Source organism: Tursiops truncatus, chromosome 9 (genome assembly GCF_011762595.2).
Source record: "Tursiops truncatus isolate mTurTru1 chromosome 9, mTurTru1.mat.Y, whole genome shotgun sequence".
Taxonomy (NCBI): domain Eukaryota; kingdom Metazoa; phylum Chordata; class Mammalia; order Artiodactyla; family Delphinidae; genus Tursiops; species Tursiops truncatus.
The window spans coordinates 78,280,165-78,304,190 of NC_047042.1; the positions used below are offsets into that span (position 1 = coordinate 78,280,165).

General features: G+C 34.9%; 1 protein-coding gene and 1 long non-coding RNA gene across 3 annotated transcripts in view; one reads left to right on the top strand and one right to left on the bottom strand.

Annotated features, from left to right (window-relative positions):
• The window catches only part of LOC141279567 (uncharacterized), a 60,184-nt gene extending 60,038 nt beyond the window's left edge, over window positions 1-146 (top strand). The window contains exon 3 of the long non-coding RNA XR_012334055.1: window positions 20-146. This is a non-coding gene — a long non-coding RNA (uncharacterized lncRNA). The remainder of the gene's footprint in view (window positions 1-19) is intronic.
• IQUB (IQ motif and ubiquitin domain containing) overlaps window positions 1-24,026 on the bottom strand; it is a 125,799-nt gene that overhangs the window by 58,893 nt on the left and 42,880 nt on the right. Inside the window, exons 9-13 of one of the 2 annotated variants that reach the window (XM_019924662.3) lie at window positions 22,740-22,910; window positions 20,198-20,374; window positions 10,419-10,667; window positions 9,533-9,718; window positions 127-4,611 (exon numbers count right to left, since the gene is read on the bottom strand). In XM_019924662.3, the coding sequence (XP_019780221.2) occupies window positions 4,429-4,611; window positions 9,533-9,718; window positions 10,419-10,667; window positions 20,198-20,374; window positions 22,740-22,910 (966 nt within the window). In that variant the 3' untranslated portion in view covers window positions 127-4,428. Of the gene's footprint in view, window positions 1-126; window positions 4,612-9,532; window positions 9,719-10,418; window positions 10,668-20,197; window positions 20,375-22,739; window positions 22,911-24,026 lie in introns of those variants that run through there. The other variant, XR_012334054.1, reaches the window with a different exon arrangement.

Here is a 24,026-nt window from a genome sequence, read left to right on the forward strand (position 1 = left end):
CACAATTTATTTTTCACAGAAACAGCAGCAGCCAGAAGATCAGCATTTTGCCCTAAATCCCTTAGGGTGACACAAAGTCCAGATGACACATGCACACTGTGAGCTGCTTCATAGACTGGGAATGCTGGGCTTAGAGACTATGAATCTTTTACAGGGAACAGTGAACACTATATCTTCTAAGACTGCTTGCTTTACAAACATCCTTGAAAAAAGGAGAACTAAGTACCTCTGCTCAAAAGACGTGCCGAAATGTTAAAAACCTATGGAGAATTGTTTCCCAACTGACTTTTTGTTTTAAGCCTACTTGCATACCCAATGTAGAGATTAATTCTCCATTTATATTGTGAATAATAATTTATCAAAATAAAGTAACTTCTTTTGCTCTTTTTCTTCTTGATTTCATCCTCGATATTAATATTGCCACCAATTATTTTGTTGTCTATTTGTATATGACTGATATAGTTTTACTATATATCTTTAAATGTCATTTTATTGGGGGTACATATCTGGTACACAGCTTGTAGTTCACTCCTTTGATACCATATAAGAATAACTATCCTTGGGCTTCCCTGGTGGCACAGTGGTTGAGAGTCCGCCTGCCGATGCAGGGGACGCGGGTTCGTGTCCCGGTCCGGGAGGATCCCACGTGCCACAGAGCGGCTGGGCCCGTGAGCCATGGCCGCTGAGCCTGCGCATCCGAAGCAGCGGGAGAGGCCACAACAGTGAGAGGCCCGCGTACCGTAAAAAAAAAACAAACAGAATAACTATCCTTTACTAGAATTTTAACCCATTCAAATTTATGCACTGTGATATTTTTAATCTTGTTTTTCTCTTATATATACTTCCTATTAACCTAAAAAAACAAACAAAACCCCTTTATTTCACAATAGTTCTCAAGTTTGTCGCTGTTCCCTTTTTCTCTCTAGAAATGTGGAGTTTATAATTCCATTTTCATTCTGCTAGCAGTTGCTTTAAATTTTTTAACTAAATATTTGAATACCAACTTTCCTACCTATATATCCATTTACTCATCTCCCCTTGAAAAGATTTGGAACACTTTTATCCCTCTGAACCCTCCTACAGCAGACATTTAGTGACAATACTCAGGGTATTTTTTTGTTGTTGATTCATATTTTTGTTTTTTGCAGTATAGATTTTTATTTGAAAATTTATTTTCATAACCATACAAATGATGATCATTTAGAAAGGATTGAAGTTGCAGTGCTCACTGCCATTTCTCATATACAGTATCATGCCCAGACCCTACCTCCATAGTTTCGAGGTCAGCTGGAGGACAGAATGAGTACACATAGACTGATGACATGCTTCCTGCCTAACAATGTCTTCCTGTTGTCTTCACCAAAAAAAATTTGCCTGAAAGTAAAATTCTTAGGTCATTTTTTCACCCTCAGAATTCAAAAGTCTTCAACAGAAGTGTTCCTCCTTCACCTTCTGGCACTTAGTGTTGCAGAAGAGAAATCTATGCTGTTGTTATTGACTTTTTTCCTTGTGGCTTTTCCTCTTCAACTTGAATGCTTATAGAATTTGTCCAATATTTCTGAAATCCAGCAATGTCATGAGGTTGTGTCTATGTGTATCTCTATATTAATTTTCCCAGTACTTGGTAGATCCTTTATACAGCTATGGATATATGCCTTTTTAGCTTAGGGAAATTAGCTTTAAATCTCCCTTTGCTAATTGTTTCTCCTTCTCTACTCCATTTTAGGCTTATGTTATTTCTAGTGTAGACAAAGCAAAGCTGTTAGACTTATCATTTTTGCTCATCTTCCTCATTTCTTTGACTTTTCCTCTGAATTCAAGGGGACTATCTTTTTTTTTTGACCGCACCGTGTGGCATGCAGGATCTTAGTTCCTCGACCAGGGATCAAACTCATGCCCCCTGCATTGGGAATGCAGAGTCTTAACCACTGACTGGACTGCCAGGGAAATCTCTAGAGGACTGTCTTGAGCTAATCACCCAATCCCTGTATTAGCTTTAGCTTTCAAGTACCAAATCTGCTCTTCATTGCCAAGTGTGTTGTTTATTCTAATTCAGCAATTGTTTATTTTGTTGTATTTATTTATTTATTGTAATGATCTATGTAATAGCAATTTTTCCCAGTATTTTTTTTCCAAAAGATGAAAAATGCTATCAAATGTCCTTAATATAGTTGAGATCTGTTAAATGAATATTTGTTCTCATTCTTCAAAAGGATCCCTTTTTTGATTTTTGAATCTTTACGTATACAGTGACCATCTTTTTTCAGCTTGTTTTTGCAATATTGGGATATAAAACTTTGTTCTGTTCTACTGTTTAGGCCTCTATCCATATAATATAGTCCTAAAGGAGAAAGAAGGAAACACCTTCTACAGTTTCATTTGTTAGTGGGCCAGGGGAGGTGTGCTCATCAGGTCATAAACTAGAGAAAAGCAGGTCCTTCTACGGCAGGGGAGTTTAACTTCTTAACTGGTTGCTGCCCAGTACCCTAGTGCCAGGATTCTAGTAGGCAGCAACTGGACTTTTTCCCTGCTGGCTGCTCTCTAGCCTGACACCATCTCTAGCCCCTTCTGCTGTGGATTTTTGGAGACCTGTGTAAAATGAGAGCTGTAGTTCCAATGGGATGGAAAAGAGTTTCCCAGAAGAGTTGACCTTATTAAGCAAAGTCTCTCTGTTGTTGAGCCTTTTTTTTTTTTTTTTTGCTCTTTGTGGTTATTTTCCCAGCCCTAAATTAAGGTGCTGCCCCTTTTCATGTATGATTCAATAGCTCTGGTTGCCTGCCCTCGCTCTGCCCCCCACCAGTTGTACTCCACAAGTCTTCCATTACTATAAGCAAGTGCTTTACTCCTAGGGCAATAGAGGAACTCTCAAAGTCCTCTACTTGCCCCTATCTATTGCCCCCTCGCTGCCTGCTGCCCCAGCCCTTCCTGCTGCCTCCTCTGCTCTTCCTACTCTGACCTGGGGGTTTCTCCTGAACTGTCTTGTGAAAACCTGGTTATTTCCATTCCAGTGGACTCCTTGACTCCTTGATCACTAAACTTGAGAGAACAGCCTCATTAATTACTGATTGAAATTAAGAGAATTCTCTCTCTCTCTATATATAATATACACATACGCACATATATACTTATATATAAGTATAATATATACAAATGTATATGTTGTGTGTGTATGAAATATTGCTACTTGAATTATAGCTCTTCACTTTCACTTTTAATTCTTCTCTCTAGCTGGATGTCTTCTCTTTAGCCAGCCAAATGCACTCTCCCACTTGTCTCCTCTGATCTTTGCCCTGAAGCTATACGAATTATGTCCACAGACTTCTACTTTTTCTGCTTTCCTTTCGGGTTCTTCCAATGGGAAACCCAAGCAAGAGACTGGAGGAAGAGAGAAGTATGAGGTCTGATATTTATTTCTCTAGCTCATGAGATCACCTAGGGCCCTGAGAGTTGCTCACTGATCTCAGTTATCTCCTTTACACTCTCTTTCTGGGTTCCCAGACCGTTCCCTCCCCGGATCCACTTGAGATTAGGGTAGACACAGCTTATCTGATAGTGACCCTACATTCCTACACTATTCCCTTAGTTTCCCTACACACTGCTCACGCTTTATAAGAAGTCCCTTTGTAAATAAACTCTCCTTGAATTATCCTATTTTGAACGTATTTCCTGTTAAGATTGACTCATATACCGTTGTTCATCATTGTACGTCCCTGACATGCATGTGGTCAAGGTTATTCCTTTGGTTTATTAGGGAAAGGAATTGTTATAGTTTACTTGACCATTTTTATTGTTCTTACAGAGTTTCATCATTGCCCCACAGGGAGTTTTTCTACCATAGAATAAAATATAGTTCCACTGTTCACCCTGTTTTCCAGTATGGAATGAACTTTTTTGTTTGTTTATAGTTTGTTTTTTCATTGAAATTTTGAGAAGAATGGAAGATGAAAGTAGAAGATAAAATGTGAAGATTCAAATCCCTATATTAAAACATAGCATCTTTTATCCTATATGTAAAGATTTTCATGAAAGAGTATTCTATAATGTTTCCTCTCATCCGTATACTGACTATTCTCCTGTAACTACAATTTTTTCTAAAATAAATTTTTTGAGTTGAAAATTAAGCCTAGCTTTTGTTTGTCTGTTGATTTTAAGTATAATATAATGTAGTTGAAATTTTTAAAAATTTTAATCTAAAAATAAAATGTTCTCTTTAAAATATTAATTTCAGTAACACAATTATATTTAAATTTAACACTAACGATAAAGCATTTGTATAGGGATGTTTTCTCTTCATACAACTTATGACACTATGAAGAACAATTAAAATCAATAAAAGATAAAATTCTACTACCGTACTGTGTGACCTCTGTATTACTCTATTAGCAGTGGACAAAAATGCTGATCATCAAACAAATAGTCCTGGATCTTTTAAGGACTAGGCCTGTGGATATCTATAATCTTAGATGTTGGTTCTGATTGATGTTTCTTTCTGATCTCATCTACTTCACCATCACCAAGTAAAAATGAAGCCAGCACTGGAATTTGTGAAAAATAGTTCTTAGCCAGGAAATGTTTGTGTTTGATCTTGTGAATAAACAAGGGTTCATATCCCTGAAAAGAAAAGAAAATCAAATTCTATTAAATGTCACAAATATATTTTGCCAAGTAAAAACACTTTTATGCCTCAGTGCCTTTACTTCTCAGTTCTTTCAGCCCAGAAAACATTTATTCTCACTTTGTCCATCATCTTTCGGGGCTCAGCTTTTATGACGCTTTAACCTGGAAGCCTTTCTTGATTCTCCGTCTGACCTCTCTAAGTCTAAACTAACCCCTCCTTCTTATATACTTGCAAGCACTTTCATGTATTTTAATTGTAATATTTAGTTCATTCTGCCTTGAATTTCACTATTTACTTGCAAGTCTCTTCCATGATGATAAGAAAGGCTCCTTAAAGATTCAAACTGAGTCTTTTTTTTTTTTAATATTTATTTATTTATTTTGGCTGCGCTGGGTCTTAGTTGCAGCACGAGGGATCTTTTTTTAGTTGTGGCATGTGGGCTTCTTAGTTGCAGCACTAGTTCCCCGACCAGAGATTGAACCCGGGTCCCCTCCATTGGGAGTGTGGAGTCTGACCCACTGGACCACTAGGGAAGTCCCTCACACTGGGTCTTTTTCATACATGTGTGTCTTGGCACCATAAGGTAAAGAGTCAATCAATATTTTTGTGTGAATGCTCTTGTCACCTTAGTTCTCTATAAATCTATTTCAATACTGATACAATTACCCACTTGAATTTTTTTTTCTAAAATTAGTCCTTCCCTCTATATCTCCAGAGTTCAAAATAAAGATCACAATGGTGCTGTGACAATGTAAGCTTCTCTTTAGTCACCCTTTTTACTACCTTAGATATGAGTCCCTGCACTGTTTCTCTTGTGTTTCTCTTCTGTCTTCTAAATAGAAAATAACTTTCCTGCCTTTATCAAATCTTTGTGCCTTTCCATTTTTATTTGTTCATAATTAATTTTTAGGCTTCTTGTCTCTCCACAGCTATAGCAGCACTTTGAACTTTCTCTGTAATGTAGCTTTGCCACATTATAAGACAATCTGTTTTCTAATGAGAGGGGCACAATGCTAGTTGCCAACCCAATATTCATTCTCTCTTGCATTCATATTTAGAGGCCCAACTCTATATAGGGGCCTTATTTTGTATTTTGTGATGTGCTCAGCTTTCTTAGGCTTTATTATAGCTAGGGGTGGCCATATGACAAGTTTCTGACATATATATGTGTGTGTGTATGTGTATATATATATACACACATATATATGGCAGAAATATATATATATTTATATATACACACATGTATATATGTACATTTGTAAAAAAGAAGTCATTGGATAAAGCTTACAGGGAAGCTTTTTAGGAGTGGGAAGTACCTTTAGGCTTTTGCCATATCTAGGAGGGGGATATAATGCAGAAGATGAAGTAGCTATCTTTCTCTAAGAGTACACAATCATTAGGGTTAAAGCCAAAGGTTAAATATGGCTGAGGAAGAAGTTAGAAGGCCTGGGTTTCTGAGAGCATTGTGGAGCTACCATACAAGTCTCCAGATGCCAAACTCTGGATCCCTATTATATAAGACAACTGACCCCATATTTGATTAAGTCATTATACTGCTTAGTCTGTTATTTGCAGCTAAACTCAAATGCAACTGAAACAATGAAGTATTGTATCCATTACATTTCCTTGCTTTTCCCCACGCACTTATCACAACATCCGGCAGATTGAAAAGCAAATTCTGGTTGAATTAATAAATACTGTCTATTCTCTTTATTCTTTTTTGCTTTCTGTTTTTTTTTGGCTGCATTGGGTCTTTGTTGCTGTGTGCGGGTTTTCTCTAGTTGTGGCAAGCGGGAGCTGCTCTTCGTTGCGGTGCGTGGGCTTCTCACTGCGGTGGCTTCTCTTGTTGTGGAGCATGAGTGCTAGGGGCACAGGCTTCAGTAGTTGTGGCATGTAGGCTCAGTAGTTGTGGCTCACGAGCTCTAGAGCGCAGGCTCAGTAGTTGTGGCACACAGGCTTAGTTGCTCTGCGGCATGTGGGATCTTCCCAGACCAGGGCTCGAACCTGTGTCCCCTGCATTGGCAGGCGGATTCTTAACCACTGAGCCACCAGGGAAGCCCCTCTTCATTAATCTTAATTGACTCTTCTTTTCAACCAAATCACAAATACTACCTGTACCTCCTCCTAAAATTTGTTTTCTGAAAGGTTAGGTATCTCTTTACTAAGATATCTCCTTACTAAAGATCCTTCCATAGTGTCAAGTCAAGATAAAGAAAGCCCTGGAGAAAAGGAGCCAAAGGATGTGGCATTCTTAAAGAAAGCATTATGTAGAAATATCCTGGGCTTATTTTAAAGTTTCCTCTCTATGGTATGTATATATACACAATGGAATATTATTCAGCCGTAAAAAAGAATGAAATTCCACCATTAGCAACAATACAGATGACCTAGAGAGCATTATACTTAGGGAAATAAGTCAGAGAGAGAAAGACAAATACTCTATATTATCACTTACATGTACAATCTAAAAAATAAAACAAATGTATACACCAAAATAGAAACAGAGTCACAGATACAGAGAAAAAACTAGTGGCTGCCAGTGGGGAAAAGGAAGGCAAGATGGGAGTATGGATTAAGAGGCACAAGCTACTATGCATAAATAAATAAGCAACAAGAATATATTGTACAGCATAGGCAAATATGGCCATTGTTTTATAATAACTTTAGAGTATAATCTATACAAATATTGAATCACTGTGCTGTACACCTGAAACTAATATAATATTATAAATCAGCTATACTTCAATTTTTTAAAAAAAGTTTCCTCTCTACAGACAAATTCACCAGGTCAAAATACTCATTTAACCTTATTCCAACACTTCTTAGCCCATATTTCATTCAAGAAGTACTAACACATTTCTGTTATACAACATTAAACAAAACATGTAGAGAACTTTATAGGTTTTCAAAGTGCATAAAGGCAAAAAGTAATCATCAAAGATGAGAATAGCACATTATGGTACATACAATAAAAGGAACAATAAGTAACTCTTAAAGAGTAATATAATATGGAAAAATATCCATTATTCCCATTTTATAGATGAGAAAACCGGGGCATTGAGACATTAACAAACTTGCCCAACTTCTCCCATAAGTGATAGAGCCAGAATTCAAAGCTCTAATCTACTCTAATCCTTTATACCAATTTCATGTTTTTCGCTAACCTTTATAAAATTTTGCAAAGCAAAGAAGGAAGGTCTTAATGTCCTGCAGATCGTTAATGACAGAAATGGGGAAATACTGCGTCAGGTGTCTTGACTTTAAATCCACTATTGTCCTACTCTGGCCATTGCACACACCAGGAGAAACTGATCTGCCTCATATACAGTTCAAAGAACAGAAGTCTTTTTCCATGCTTTTCCTACAATTTGTATCATGATTGCAGGAGTCAAGATTATTTTAAGTTTCGAGTAGTTTTTTACTCAATGAGATAGCAAATACCTCTGTGCATTTAGGAAATTCTGGAAATTACAACAGGACATAAACTATTCTTTAAGTAGGCTGAATATTAATACTTAAACGATTACACCAGCCCAAAACCATAAAAAGGCAAATTTTTTAGTTTGTCTGAAATGACAATTATATTTGAAGTCATTTCTTTATTTACACTAGGGTTGCTTGGCGTAAACGGAGCTCTATTTACAGAAATTCAGTAAGATCCTGAAATTAGAAATGCATGTGAATAGAACATTTAATTTGATACTGCAGTAATTTGATTAAATACACAAAGGGAGTTGTGTGTATGAATTGAAGAAGCAGTGGAATATCAGCTTTGGGAGTGAACTTCAATCCCACTATGGGTCCTATATGAAACACTATTGCTAGTATTGGCTAGGCTTTCAGTGATTAAATATTTATGAGGCAGCTTAGTTTACTAAATATAATATTTAACATAGCTTCAGTTTCTTGTTACCCTTTCCTTCAGTCCCTAGAGTAAAATTTTTCTTAGCCTGACTCCTAATGGAAAATTATTCAAAAAAGTTAAAACTTTAACTAGTTTCTCCTCTTTACTCCTTCCCCCTCCCTAATAAAAACACAGGCAGGAAATAGCACGATTCAAAACGACTATTATATTTGAAGTCATTTCTGTATTTTCCCTTAGCTGACATCTTGCATGGAATTAAAGTACAGCAATTTAATTAGCAGAAGGCAGAGAATCAATATCAGATGTTGGGATCATAGGCTTGCTTAGTATAAACGGAGCTTTCGGGGAACTCATCAGGGACCCCTCAATTCTGTTCATCAAAATGTTTTACAGATTGCATCTTATAAATTACTGGAATTAAATGGTATTTAATTTTTACAGTGCTTTCCCCACTCCTAGTTAACTGGAAGCAAATGAAAAATGAAGCCTCAGAACTATACCCCATCAGTATGATTGTCATTTAGGGCACAAAATTATGAACAGAATTTATTTGAGAATCTACCGTGCTTTTAGGCAGACTTGTGATGATTAATCAAAGGACAGACTTTAGGTTTCAAAATACCTATCTGGTGATAATATTCATTTATTCATTCAACAAATACTTATTAATTCCCTAGTCTGTGACACTGTTGTAGGTATTAGAGATATAGACACAAATAAACTAAACAATATCCCTGTTCTTATGGAATTTACTGTGGAACTAATGTGCTTGAACTTGCTATTATTAGGAGGGTCTGGTTTCATGTTAGGTACTTGGAAGACTTTCAGATGTCTTATCTTTACCTTTTAAGTGTCTTAGCTTCCTTTCAATTTTAATCTCTGCCATACATACCATCTATGTATTTTGTTACTGTTATCCATGGGTTCTCTGTTTCTTAATCCAATGGAAGTATTTAACTTATGCATGGAATGTAGTAAAAGGCAGTCAAGTTACCTCTAATAATTCCAATGACCAAATTAAGGTCCCAAATAAAGTTTGACCTCCTTACCTCTTCAATACTCTTTAGCTTGAGATGAGCAGTGCCTTCATCTTTGGTAAGAAGAATGCAGTTCCAGGGCGACCACTCCAAGGACTTATCCCACCTGACCATGACCAGATCATTGAGATCGTTCCAGGTACTGAGCACTGACTGGGATGCCCAGATGTTCTCAGTCAGGTACTGAATATCTTGTAGCTGCATGTCAAAACATTTGTGAAAAACAATGTTTTCTTCTAAACATAAAATTTTAAATTATTCTATTACTTGAGAAAACAAATTATACTGAGTATATTTTTTAAAGGAAAACATTATTCATGAGGTTTTCTGCGCACATGGCTTATTTCTCATCAAATCTCTGCTCATTCTGCCCAAACCATAATATGTTACCAATCTCACAGTCATGACTGCATCTTTAACCCAGAGTAAGCTGTGTATATTTCTTCCAATATGCTAATTTTACCTTACATTTATATGGTATTAAGTACTTTTCAAAATTCATTAGTAACTATCATCTTATCCTCAGGGTTACTGCAGATCATTTTATTCCCATTTTACAAATGAGGAAATTAAGATTTAATAAAGAATAAGCAATTCGCTTAGCGTTATTAAAAACTTTATTGTTTTAATGAAAAAAGAGGGAAAAGGGAAGAAATGAAATAACTGTTTTAAAACTTTTTAAAAAAATTTTAAACCATATTAGCTAAAGCTCTTGAAATGACTTTCTGTCACAAGGTCTGCATATATAAACTCAGAATTGCCAGAGGCAAGCTTCACAAAGAATAAACATGGGAAAGAGAAACATTATTTTAATAGGTTTGGATGGGAAAGCAGAAATCTTTTCTGTAAAATCAATGGACAAATTTCATCCATGATTGGCAACATTTACTGATCATACCTGCATCAGGAAAGCAATTTTAGAATCATCTTCATAATCAGCTTCTGAATAGTAAAGTCGTTGAAGTAAACATTTGTACTTCAAACATGATTCTCGTTTTTGAGTCTCATTGTCAAGGTTAATGCAGTGGCGACAGCGGTAAATGTGGTGTGAGGTGGATGATACAGCAAACTCTGTAGAAGGCAAATAGAGCTGGCAACTGAGGCAAAAGTAAATCTTCTTATAAAACTTCAGTGGATCTTGAGGGACCTGAAAGAAAGAAAGAAAGAAAGAAAGAAAGAAAGAAAGAAAGGAGGGAGGGAGGAAGGAAAGGGAGGGAGAGAAGAAGGAAAGGAAAGGAAGGAAGGAAGGAAGGAAGGAAGGAAGGAAGAAAGAAAGAAAGAAGGAAAGAAAGAACGAGAAAGAAAAGAAAGAGAAGGAAAGAAAGAAAGAGAAAGAAGGAAAGAAAGGAGGAAAGAAAGAAAGAAAGAAAGAAAGGAAAGAAAGAAGGAAAGAAGAAAAGGAAAGAAAGAAAAAAGAAAAGAAACGAAAGAAAGAAGAAAAGAAAGAAAGAGAAAGAAAGAAGAAAAGGAAAGAAAGAAAAAAGAAAATAAACGAAAGAAAGAAGAAAAGAAAGAAAGAAAGAAAGAAGAAAAGGAAAGAAAGAAAAAAGAAAAGAAACGAAAGAAAGAAGAAAAGAAAGAAAGAAAGAAAGAAAAAGAAAGAAAGAAAGAAAGAAAGAAAAAGAAAGAAAGAAAGGAAGGAAGGAAGGAAGGAAGAAAGACAAACTATAACAGCCAGGCCAAATGCTAAGGGCTAATTTATCTTAGAATGAGATAACAAGTTGGTTAATTTTAAAGTCATATTTTTTCCTTAACTTCCTACTCTATACAAAATTTAAATTTCAAGTAGTATTCATTTACCCTACCAAAATATTAAAAATCTCTATTATTCATAAACTTTTAGATATACATGGTAAAATCACCTAGAAAATTAACTGACTGAAAAAAATGAGTCGGTAGAGGCTTTGAGTTGCAATAGTAAGAAAACTTCCCAAGAAGAAAAGAAAAGAAAGTGCTTTGGCACTTATTTTTTTTTTTTTTTTTAACATCTTTATTGGACTATAATTGCTTTACAATGGTATGTTAGTTTCAGCTTCACAACAAAATGAATCAGTTATATATATACATATATTCCACTTATTTTTAAGAATTTAGATTTTTGGTGCTATGCTGTGTTAATTATTTTTACAGGCAATAGCTAGATTCACACAGAAATTAAAGCCCACTAAACCAAGTGTTCTCATTTCATTTATCTTAACACTAAATTTAGATTGGCTCAATTATCAATATTCAAAATTTGAAATTCTGCATTATATGGTAGTTCTATTTTTAATTTTTTGAGGACCCTCCATAATGCTACATTTCCACTAACAGTGCACAAGGATTCCCTTTCTTCCACATCCTTGCCAACACTTGTTACCCTCTGTCTTTTTGAGTAGACATTTTAACTTTGGTGAGATGATATTTCACTGAGCTTTTGATTTGTATTTCTTTGATTAGTGATAATGAGCACTTTTTCATGTACATGTTGGCCATTTGTATGTCTTCTTTGGGAAAATGTTTATTCAGGTCCTTTGTCCATTTTTAAATTGGATTAAAATTATTTTGTTATTGAGTCATACACGTTGTTTTTGATACTAACTCATCGGATAAATGGTTTGCAAATATTTTCTCCCATTCAATAGGTTGCTTTCATTTTGTTGAATTCTTTCCTTTGTTGTGCAAAAACTTTTTAGGTTGATAAAATCCCATTTGTCTATTTTTGCTGTTGTTGCCTTTGCCTTTGGTGTCACGAGCAAAAAATTGTTGCCAAAGCCAATGTCAAGAAACATTTCCCCTATGTTTTCTTCTAGTAGATTTACAGTTTCAGGTTTTACATTTAAATAATTAATCCATTTTGAGTCGATTTTTGTATGTGGTGTGAGATAAGGGCCCAATTTCATTTTTTTTTGCATGTGACTGTCTAGTTTTCCCAACACCATTTATTGAAGAGACTGTCCTTTCCCCGTTGTGTATTCTTAGCTCCTTTGTTGTAACTTAATTGACCATATAAGTATGGGTTAATTTCTGGGCTCTCGATTCTGTTTCATTGACCTATGTGTCTGTTTTTATGCCAATAATATACTGTTTTGATTACTATAGCATTGTAATATAGTTTGAAATCAGGAAGCATGATGCCTCCAGCTTTGCTCTTCTTTCTCAAGATTGCTTTGGTTACTCTGGGTCTTTTGTGTTTCCATACAAATTTTAGGATTTTTTTTTCCTATCTCTGTGAAAAATGCCATTGGAATTTTGATAGGGATTGATTGCACTGAAGCTGTAGATCACTTTGGGTAGTAAGAACATTTTAACAATATTAATTCTTCCAAAAATTTCTTAAATACAAAACAAACAATAAAAGCATGATCCATTTTAAAACTGAACAAATTGAACGTCATCAAAACAAAAACTTCTGCTCTGTTAGAGATACGGTTAAGAGAATAAAAAGACAAGCCACAGACTGAGAAAATATTTGCAAACCATGTGTCTTACAAAGGACTTATACGCAAAATATATTAAAAATTTCAATAACGAGAAAATAAGCAACTCAACTGAAAAAATGGCAGTGACAAAAGATGTTGAGACACTTCACCAAAAAGATATATGGATGTCAAAAACATGCATGAAACGATGCTTAATATTATTACTCATTGGGAAAATGCAGATTAAAACACTACACACCTATTAGAATTCCAAAAATGAAATAAAAACTGACAATACCAAGTGCTGACACGGATGCAAAGCAACTGGAACTCTCATACATTGCAGATGGAGTGCAACATGGTATAATCAGTTTGGAAAAATGTTTGGCAGTCTTTATAAAGGTAAATATGCATTTACCATATGACTCAACAATCCCACTTCCTAGGTATTTAACCCCAAACAACCAACTTACACAAAAACTCACAATTGAGTGTTCGTAGTGACTTTATTCACAAAAGCCCAAAACTCTAAACAATTTCATGTCCTGCAATTGTAAACAGATAAACTCTGGCACACCCAGACCATAAAAATATTATTCGGTTACAACAAAAAACTAATGATACACTAAAACAATATGGGTGAATACCAAATACAATATGCTAAATGAAGGAAGCCAGTCTTGAAAGACTATAGGCATACCTTGGAGATATTGCAGGTCCAGTTTCAGACCACTGAAATAAAACGGATAATAGCAATAAAGCAAGTCACACGAATTTTTTTGTTTCCCAGTGCATATAAAGCTATGTTTACACTATACTGTAGTCTGTTAAATGTGCAATAGCATTAAGTCTAAAAAAACAATGTACATAATTAAAAATACTTTATTACTTAAAGATGCTATCATCTGAGTCTTCTTTTTTCTGGTGAAGGGTCTTGCCCTCCTTAAGGGCTACTGATCGGTCAGGGTGATGATTGCTGAAGTTTGGGGTAGCTGTGGCAGCTTCTTAAAATAAGACAACAATCAAGTTTGCTGCACTGATTGACTCTTCCTTTCATTATGCTAATGGTTTCTCAGTAGCATGCAATACTGTTTGACAGCATTTTACCCACAGTAGAACTTCTTTCAAAATTGGATGACTCCTCTCAAACCTTGCCACTGCTTCATCAACTAAGTTTATGTAATATTCTAAATCATTTGTTGTGATTCCAACAATCTTCACGGCATCTTCACCAAAAGTAGATTCCATTCCAATAAACCACTTTCTTTGCTCAGCCATAAGAAGCAACTCCTCATTTATTAAAGTTTTATCATGATTTGGAGCAATTCAATTACATCTTCAGGCTCCACTTCTAATTCTAGTTCTCTTGCTATTCTCACCACATCTGCAGTTACTTCCTCCACTAAAGTCTTGAATCCATCAAAGTCATCCATGAGGGATGGAATAAACTTCTTCCAAACTCCTGTTAATGTTGATATTTTGACCTCTTCCCATGGGTCACAAATGCTCTTAATGGCACCTAGAATGATGAATCCTTTCCAGAAGGTTTTCAATTTACTTTGCCCACATCCATCAGAGGAGTCATTATCTATGGCAGCTATAGCCTTATGAAATGTATTTATTTATTTTAAAAAATTATTGAAATATAGTTGATGTACAATATTATGTTTCAGATGTTCTACATAATGATTTAACATTTGCATACAATATGAAATGATCATCTGGATAAGTCTAGTAACCACCTGTCCCAGTACAAAGTTATTACAATATTATTGACCATATTCCTTATGCTGTACATTACCTCCCTGTGACTTATTTACTACATAACTAGAGGTTTGTACCTCCTAATCCCCTTCAACTATTTTGCCCCCACCCCCGCCCCGACGCTTTTACTTCTGGCAATCACCTGTTTGTTCTCTGTATCTACAAGTCTCTTTTCGTTTTGCTTTGTTTTTTTTACTTTTTAGATTCTACTTATAAGTGAGGTTGTGCAGTATTTTTCTTTCTCTGTCTGACTTATTTCACTTAACATAATACCCTCTAGATCCATCCATGTTGTAGCCAATGGTAAGATCTCATCTTTATGGCTAATACTCCATTGTGTGTGTGTTGGTGTGTGTGTGTGTATATATATATATATATATATATATATATATATATATACACACACACACACATACCACATCTTCTTTATCCATTTGTCTATCAATAGATAATTAGCTTGCTTCCATATCTTGGCTATGATAAACAGTGCTGCAATGAATACTGGAATACATGTATCTTTTCAAATTAGTCTTTTTGTTTTCTTTGGGTAAATACACAGAAGTGAAATTGCTGGGTTACATGGCAGTTCTATTTTTAATTTTTTGAGGAACCTCCACATTGTTTTCCATAGCGGCTGTACCAATATAAATTCTACCAACAGTGCACAAGGGTTCCCTGTTCTCCGTATCCTCACCAACCCTTGTTATTTGTTGTCTTTTTGATGATGGCTCTTCCACAGGTGTGAGGTGATATCTCATGGTGGTTTTGATTTGCATTTCCCCGATGATTAGTGATGTTGAGCAGATTTTCACGCGTCTGTTGGCCGTCTGTATGTCTTCCTTGGAAAAAGGTCTATTCAGGTCCTATGCCCATTTTTAATCCTGTTGTTTGTTTTTGATGTTGGGTTGTATGCATTCTTTGTATATTTTGGATATTAACCTGTAATTAGACATTTCATTTGGAAATATCTTCTCCCATTCAGTATGCTGCCTTTTCACTTTATTGATAGTTTCATTCACTGTGCAAAAGATTTTTAGTTTGATGTACTCCCACTCACTTATTTTTAGCTTTGTTTCCCTTGCCTGAGGACACGTATCCAAAAAATACACTTAAGACCGATGTCAAAGAGCATATTGCCTAGGTTTTCTTCTAAGAGTTTTAAGGTTTCAGGTTTTACATTTAAGTCTTTATTCCATTAAGTTGATTTTTGTATTTGGTGTGATAAAGTAGTCCAGTTTGATTCTTTTGCATGTGGCTGTCCAGTTTTCCCAACACCATTTATTGAAGAGACTGTCTTTTCCCCCAGTGTGTGTTCTTGCCTTCTTTGTCATAGATTAATTGTCCATATAAATGTAGGTTTGTTTCTGGGCTCTCTATTCTGTTTCACTGATCTATGGATCTGTTTTTGTGCCAGTACCATACTGTTTTGATTACTGTAGCTCTGTAGTACAGTCTGAAGTCAAGGAGCATGATACCTCCAGCTTTGTTCTTCTTTCTCAAGATTGTTTTGACTACTCAAAGTCTTTTGTGTTTCCATACACATTTTAGAGCTATTTGTTCTAGTTCTGTGGAAAATGCCCTTGGAATTTTGAAAGAGGCTGCATTAAATCTGTAGATTGCCTTGGATATTATGTGATTTTAACAATATTAATTCTTCCATTTGTTTATGTCATCTTCAATTTCTCTCATCAATGTCATAGTTTTCTGAGTACAAGTTTTACCTCGTTGGTTAGATTTATTCCTAGGTATTGTATTCTCTTTGATGTAATTATAAATGGGATTGTTTTCTTAATTTCTCTTTCTGAGAGTTTGTTATTAGTGTATAGATATGCAATAGATTTCTGTATATTAATTTTGTATCCTGCAACTTTACTGAATTCATTGATGAATTCTAACAGATTTTGGTGGTATCTTTAGGATTTTCTCTACATAGTATCATGTCATCTGCAAATAGTGATAGTTTTACTTCCTTCTTTCCAATTTGAATTCCCTTCATTTCTTTCTCTTGTATGATTACTGTGGTTAGGATTGCCAATACTATGTTGAATAAAAGTGGCAAGAGTGGGCATCCTTGTCTTGTTCCTGATCTTAGAGGAAATGCTTTCACCTTTCCACTATTGAATATGATGTTGGTTGTAGGTTTGTCATATATGGCCTTTATTATGTTGAGGTATGTTCCCTCTATACACTTTGTTGAGAGTTTTTATCACAAATGAATGTTGAAGTTCGTCAAAGCTTTTTCTCCATCTATTGAATTGATCTTATAATTTTCATTCTTCAGTTTGTTAATGTGGTGTATCACACTGATTTGCAGCATTGAACCATTCTTGCATCCCAGAGATAAATCCCACTTGATCATGGTGTATGATCCTTCCAGTGTGTTACTGAATTCGGTTTGCTAACATTTTGCTGAGGACTTTTGCATCTATGTTCATCAGTGATATTGGTGTGTGATTTTCTGTGATGTCTTTGTCTGGTTTCAGTATCAGGGTGATGCTGGCCTCATAGAATGAGTTTGGAAGTATTCCTTCCTCTTCAGTTTTTTGGAGTAGTTTGAGAAGGACAGATGTTAACTCTTTTTTAAATGTTTGGTAGAATTTCCTGTGAAGCAGTCTAGGCCTGAACTTTTATTTGTTGGGAGTTTTTGATTACTGATTCAATTTCATTACTGGTAATTGGTCTGTTCATATTTTCTATTTCTTCCAGGTTCAGTCTTGGGAGATCGTATGTTTCTAGGAATTTATCCAGTTCTTCTAGGTTGTCCACTTTATTGGTGTGTAACTGTTCATAAGAATCTCTTATGATCCTTTAATTTCTGTGGTGTTGGTTGTAACCTCTCTTTCATTTCTGATTTTATTAATTTGGCCCCTCGTTTTTTCTTGATGAGTCTGGCAAAAACTTTATCAATTTTGTTTATCTTTTCAAAGAACCAGCTCTTAGTTTCATTGATATTAGTCTCTTTATTTCTGCTCTGATCTGTATTATTTCTTTCCTTCTACTAACTTTAGGTTTTGTTTCTTCTTCTTTTTCTAGTTCCTTTAGGTGTAATGTTAGGTTGTTTGAGATTTTTCTTATTTCCTGATGTAGGCTTGTATCACTATCAGCTTCCCTCTTAGAACTGCTTCTGCTGAATCCCATTGATTTTGGATCATTGTCTTTCCATTTTTATTGTCTCCACGTATTTTTTTTTATTTCCTCTTTGATTTATTCAGTGACCCATGTTTAGCAGCATATTATTTAACCTCCAAATGTTTTTACTTTTTGTAGGTTTTTTTTCTTGCAGTTAATTTCTAGTCTCATAGCATTGTGGTTGGAAAAGATGCTTGATATGATTTCAATATTCTTAAATTTATTGAGACTTGGTATTAACCTTCATAAAAATAAAGAGAGTTAGGGCTTTGCTCTGGAAGAGGCTTTGGCTTATGGAAATGTTACGGCTGGTTTGATCTTCTATCTAGACCACTCAAATTCTCTCCATATCAGCAATAGGGCTGTTTCATTTTCTTAGCACTCATGTGTTCACTGAAGTAGCACTTTTAATTTCCTTCAAGAACTTTTCCTTTGCATTTACAAGTTGACTAACTATTTAGTGCAAGAGGCTTAACTTCTGGCCTATTTCAACTTTCGACAAGCCTTCCTCACTAAGTTTAATCATTTCTAGCTTTAAATTCTCCAATTTAAAGGGAGAGGTGTGCAACTCTTCCTTTCACTTGAACTCTTAGAGGCTGTTGTAGGGTTATTAATTGGCCTAATCTCAATAATGTCGTGTCTCAGGGGATAGGGAAACCTGAGGAGAGGGAGAGAGTTGGAAGTACCACCAGTTGGTGGAGCAGTCAGGACACACACACGTCAATTAAGTCCGCTGTTTTATGTGGGTGAGGTCCATGGTGCCCCAAAACAATTACAATAGTAACATCAAAGATCAGTGACCACAGATCACTGTAACAAATATAACAATAATGAAAAAGCCTGAAACATTCCAAGAATTACCAAAATGTGACACAGAGACACAAAGGGAGCAAATACTCTTGGAAAAATTGTGCCAACAGACTTGCTCAATGCAGGGTTGTCACAACCTTCAATTTGTAAAAAAAAAAAAAAAAAAAGAAAGAAAAGAAAAAGAACACATACACAGTATCTGCAAAGCTCAGTAAAGTGAAGTGCAATAAGACATGGTATACTTGCACATAGCATATCATTCCATTTATGTGACACTCTAGGTTAGGTATAACTATAGAAATAAAATTCTGATCAGGGTTTGCCAAGGGTTAGGTAGCCAGGGGAAGGGCTGATTACAAAGTAGCAGCATGAGGGAATTTGGGGGAGGTGATAAGACTATTTTTTATCTTGATTGTGCTGTTGGCTGTTGATTATATGACTCTGAATTTGTCAAAACTCACCAAAAGGATTGAATTTTACCAAAGGTAAATTTAAAAAGTGAATAAAATGATACAATGTTATATGAATGTGTAGAATATTAAATTCTGTTATACTACTGCAAGCATATAAAAACTGAGTAAGTCTATAGAAGACTAAAAGGTAGCTTGGAAAAATGAAACAACGATGTGAATAAGAAATAATTCAATGGTCAACTTTTCTCTTGAACTTTTGTTATATTTTGAAATTATCTTGCAATACAGTTAAGTTTCAAAACTTCATTAAAAAGAAAGAATATAAAAAATAAACAATTTTAATTTTTCTAAAAATTTTGACTAAATATTGAGATTTTGTTTATGTTAAAAAAGCAAAATACATGTTTAGTCAGCTTCTTAAATAGATTATTAGTCTAAACATAATCACTGGAACAAAACGCTGTTTCAAATTCTTTAGTAAACCACCCCCCCCAAAACTTTACTAAAGGTGTTTTAAATAGTTTTGCAAAGTAAGAAGGCAGTAAGGCACTTATCTTGGCTTTACAGAGAAAAATCCCCAAAGGAGGCTAAACATGTTAGAGTTGGAAAAGGTAGTTTAATTCAAATACGTGTTACATTTGAAGTTCTCGCAGGATATCTATGTGGATCTGTTCAGTAATAATTATAACTCCGTGATAAGTATTATAAAGGAACACAAACAGGTGCATGTAGAATCTCAGATATGAAGAGTTTAACTTTCTCTGAGGCCTAATGAAGGAGGGTACATGTGAATTGAGTCTTAGAAAATGAAGAGGAGTTGGCTGGGTAAAGTAGGGGACAGCATTCCAAGTGGAAGCAACAGTACATGGAAAAGCATGATGGTGTGAGAGATCATGATGTGTTCCACACACTGCAATATTCAACTGGATATTTAATCCAGAGAGTAGGAGAGAATTCAAGCTTGGAAATACAAACAGAAAAAGTTAAATGATTCATTTATCAACATAAAAAATATCATTCAAAGGAGATTTCACCAATAAGATGGTCTTCCACATGGACCCCCTAGTAAAGTATTAAAGCAAAATCTGCATATACTTCGACTTACTATAGCACGTCTTAGAATTTTGATAAAGGAATACAGGGAAGAAAAGGTAGAGTACCTTAAGGTGTCTTGCAACTTCTGGATTAAACAGAGGTGTTTTGATGTACTGAAAAAAGAGTGTTGCAATCCTTTTTCTGAGTCCTTCAAGGTTCTCATGTTTGACTCCTCTCATCATAAGGTCAACCTCCCTGTCAATCAATTCTAGAATTTCTTGAGTCAGTTTACAATCATGTTCCTGTGTAAAACACAACCATATTCAGTATAGAATTTTAAAAATCACTAGTTTTTAAAATTATCACCCAAACAAACTGAAAACTACATTCCAAAGGTAACAAAACATTGCTGACATAAATATAAGTTGGTGCCACTAATTTAGAAAAAAATTTGATGTTATCTAGTAGAACTTAAGATATGCATAATCTACAACCCAGCAATTCTACTCTTAAGTGCTTTAAAAAATGTGCACGGAGTCATCGTTCACACCAGCTCAAAATGAGAAACAACTAAATATCCATAAATAAATTGATTACATAAATAATGACGGCTTATTCATACAGTAGAGTATTACGTGATGTATGGACATGAATTAACTAGAGCTATATACAGTAACAAGTTTAAATCTTACAAATTAATGTTGAGCAAATGAAGCAAGGCACAAAATAATACATACAGTCTCATTCCATTTAAATAAAATCCAAAAATAAACAACACTACACCGTATTATTTAGAGATGTATACAGAGGTGGTAACTATGAAGAAAAATCAAGGAAATGACTACCATGAAAGTCTGTATGGTAATTACTTTTAGAGGACGAGAGGGTGAGTTGCAGATATGAAGAGAAAGGGGGACGTTGGCAATGTCCTGTTTTGGGGCCAGAGGGCCGTAACAAGATTGGTGGTTTTATATTTGCTAAACTATACACGTATATTTTATACATGTTTTCTGCATGTTTATATAATTCACAATAATCTTTAACAAAGTAATAAAAATGATGGTGACTGAATAAGAAAGCCCAAGTAAGAGTGAAGTGATTAAAGTAGAAGGATTTAGAAGTAATAAAATAGAAGTAAGTTCCTCCGACTGCCCTCCGACTACAAAAACCATAGTTTGAATGAAGGAGTCAGAGGGTAACGTCAGTAACTGTAAAATAATGCTCTTCTCTTCTTTTTAATATGTACTTGGTATGGCTAATACAAGAGTCTGCATCAGTGGTCTTTGACCCTGAGGGCACATTAGAATGACCTAGGGAAGATTTTAAAAGATTTTAACAGTGCCCTCACACTTGAGAATCTGATTTAACTGCTCTGAAATGGGGCCTAGATATCATTCCTATTCATTTATTCTCAAACTCTCTCCCTTTCTCTGTGTATCTCTTTCTCTCTTTCAAGCTCTCCAGATGATTCTAACATACACCCAGGATCAAAATTCACTGGTCTATATTAGCAACTGTCATCAAAATAATACTTATTATTTATTGAGGGCTCCCTATTTGTAAGCATTGAGACACATAAATTATATATTTTATTTATATTCTATATACATATGTATGTATAAATATATACACATATATATATATGTGTATCTTCAAAGCAACTAATTTTACAGATGATGAAACTGATTTTCAGAAATATTAAATAACTAATCTACGGTTGTACAGCCACCATAAACACAGCCAGACATCGAGTCATGCTTAAAAGCCTTAATCCTCCATCAAATACTGTTAAATAAATGTATATGTGGATATATTAGGTTAAACATATTAAGACATGCACAACTTATCTTTTATGAGTCCATCCTTTGGTTTTTTTAATTAACCAGCTAATGGTCCTAATTATGTCAAGTAAGAATATTTCTACTGTACTCTCTACCTGCACTCTCCTTTTGCCAATTTGGTCTTTCTACTGCCCTCTACAGATACCATGCTTATTTCCCACCTCTGGACCTATGGCTTCTCCCTCTCTTCCTATCTCTAGCTTCAAAGGCATAGTCACTTGACAAACATCTCTGAAAAGGCTGTCCAGAAAAAAGGCAGTCAATGCCTTATTGAGTCCATGCCTCTGCTTTCAAGATGGGCAGAAATATGAGAGACCTATGGGGACTTACCTTCCAACAAGAACCATTTACTCAACTACTTAAAGTGCCTTAAATCAATAACTGATGAGGAAAAGGAGGTAAAAATACTTATACTAATGCTGCATTAAAATTGCTAAAAATAAAATTTTCATTAAAAAGTGTGAAAATATATAGCCAATAATTGCTGTTTTATTGAACTGAGTTGAGTACTAATCTCATGCTGTATATATCTACATTCATTGCAAAGGTAAGGATACATCTACATTTAGAATATTCATTGTGTTATATTTACTTTTGTATGTGTCATAATATATAGTTTGAGAACTTGTAGATAAATGTTAATGCATAAACCATATCCTCCCCCAATTATACCCAAACAATATAGTTGTTCACAAAATAAAATTCATATATATAGACATTTATTATCTTTATAATTACTTAATACAAACCATCTTGTTTATTTTAGTATTCAATTTTTTTATTGATAGTGGTAGTGATACCCAAAAACTAAGAGAAACTAACGTACCTTTACAGTATGTTTGAGTGTTAACAGCACATCCAGTCTCTCATCTTGAGAGAGATTTTTCAGCACAATGCAGTTATAGATGTTTTGCAGCTCTCTGGCTCTGATGGTGAATTGTGTATCCATCTCAATTATTTTGCCATCAAATCTTCTCCATAGCTTTGGAGCTGAACACTTAAAAATAATGTTTATAATTATCAGTTAATTAAAAGTTCAAAAATAATTTTGTTCCTTCTACTATAAGTTAACCTTATTATCATGTGCTTTATGGAATAAAACTATCACTAAAACTTAAGAAAATTATTTGAAGAATTTGTAGACCATGGGAAAGTAAAACAATTTAGGAAAAAAAATATGAGAGAGCTTTAGTCTGCAGAAGTACAAACACTTCCTCAGGATTCAGAATTTGCTACTAATTTGTACTAACTAGTATGATGGTTAGCTTGATGGATTTATGAAATAATCCCTGGGGAACAACGCATGCTATTTAGAATGCTAAAAAAATTATCTACTTGGTTCAGTTATACTGAGTTGTATGAATGTGTCTTGATCATGCCTTGCCAATTGAGAACAACCCTTGTGGAACAATGATTACAATCCTCAAGGCATTAGACCTACAGATATAGCAATATGGGACTCAGTTACAGTTCTGTTTCCTATAAAAATAAATCTATAACAAGTTCACAGTTCTTCACAAAGCAGATGTCCATAGGGAAACAGCTGTATTTAGCTATTTTAGCAGTGCTGTGGCCCCTGCCTCCCTGACAATGGCTAAGATTCTCACTTCCTACTTCCAAATCTAGCTTGGTGCCTCCCAACATAGCCCGTCTCCTGAATTGAGGGTCAAAGATGGAGCTAACTTGCCCTGAAGCTCATGTGAGGAGTCCCAGGCTAAGAATTCAGAGAGAGGAAATGGAGTGAGTCCTCCACTGACTCAGGACCACAACAAAATATTTAAAGACTATGTTTGCCAATGCTTTTGTTCCCTCCTACTCAAACTACTGAGACTTTAAGAGAAGATGCATTGACCTAGAAAGAGCACAGTGAAAATTCACTGACTCTTCTACTTTAAGGTATAAAGCTGCTCAGTTTCTTTCCCTGATTATAATCTATCAAAAAGGAGGCTATGTTGATCACAATTTCTAACTGTCCAAATGCTGCATTTTTGTAGACTGATTGGTAATTGCTTTGGAGACCTGTAGTCCAATTTATGCCATACTTGCAAGCATTTAAATCTTAGATTTGATATAATTTAAAGTTTAAATAGAAGCCCATGTATCAAAATAAATC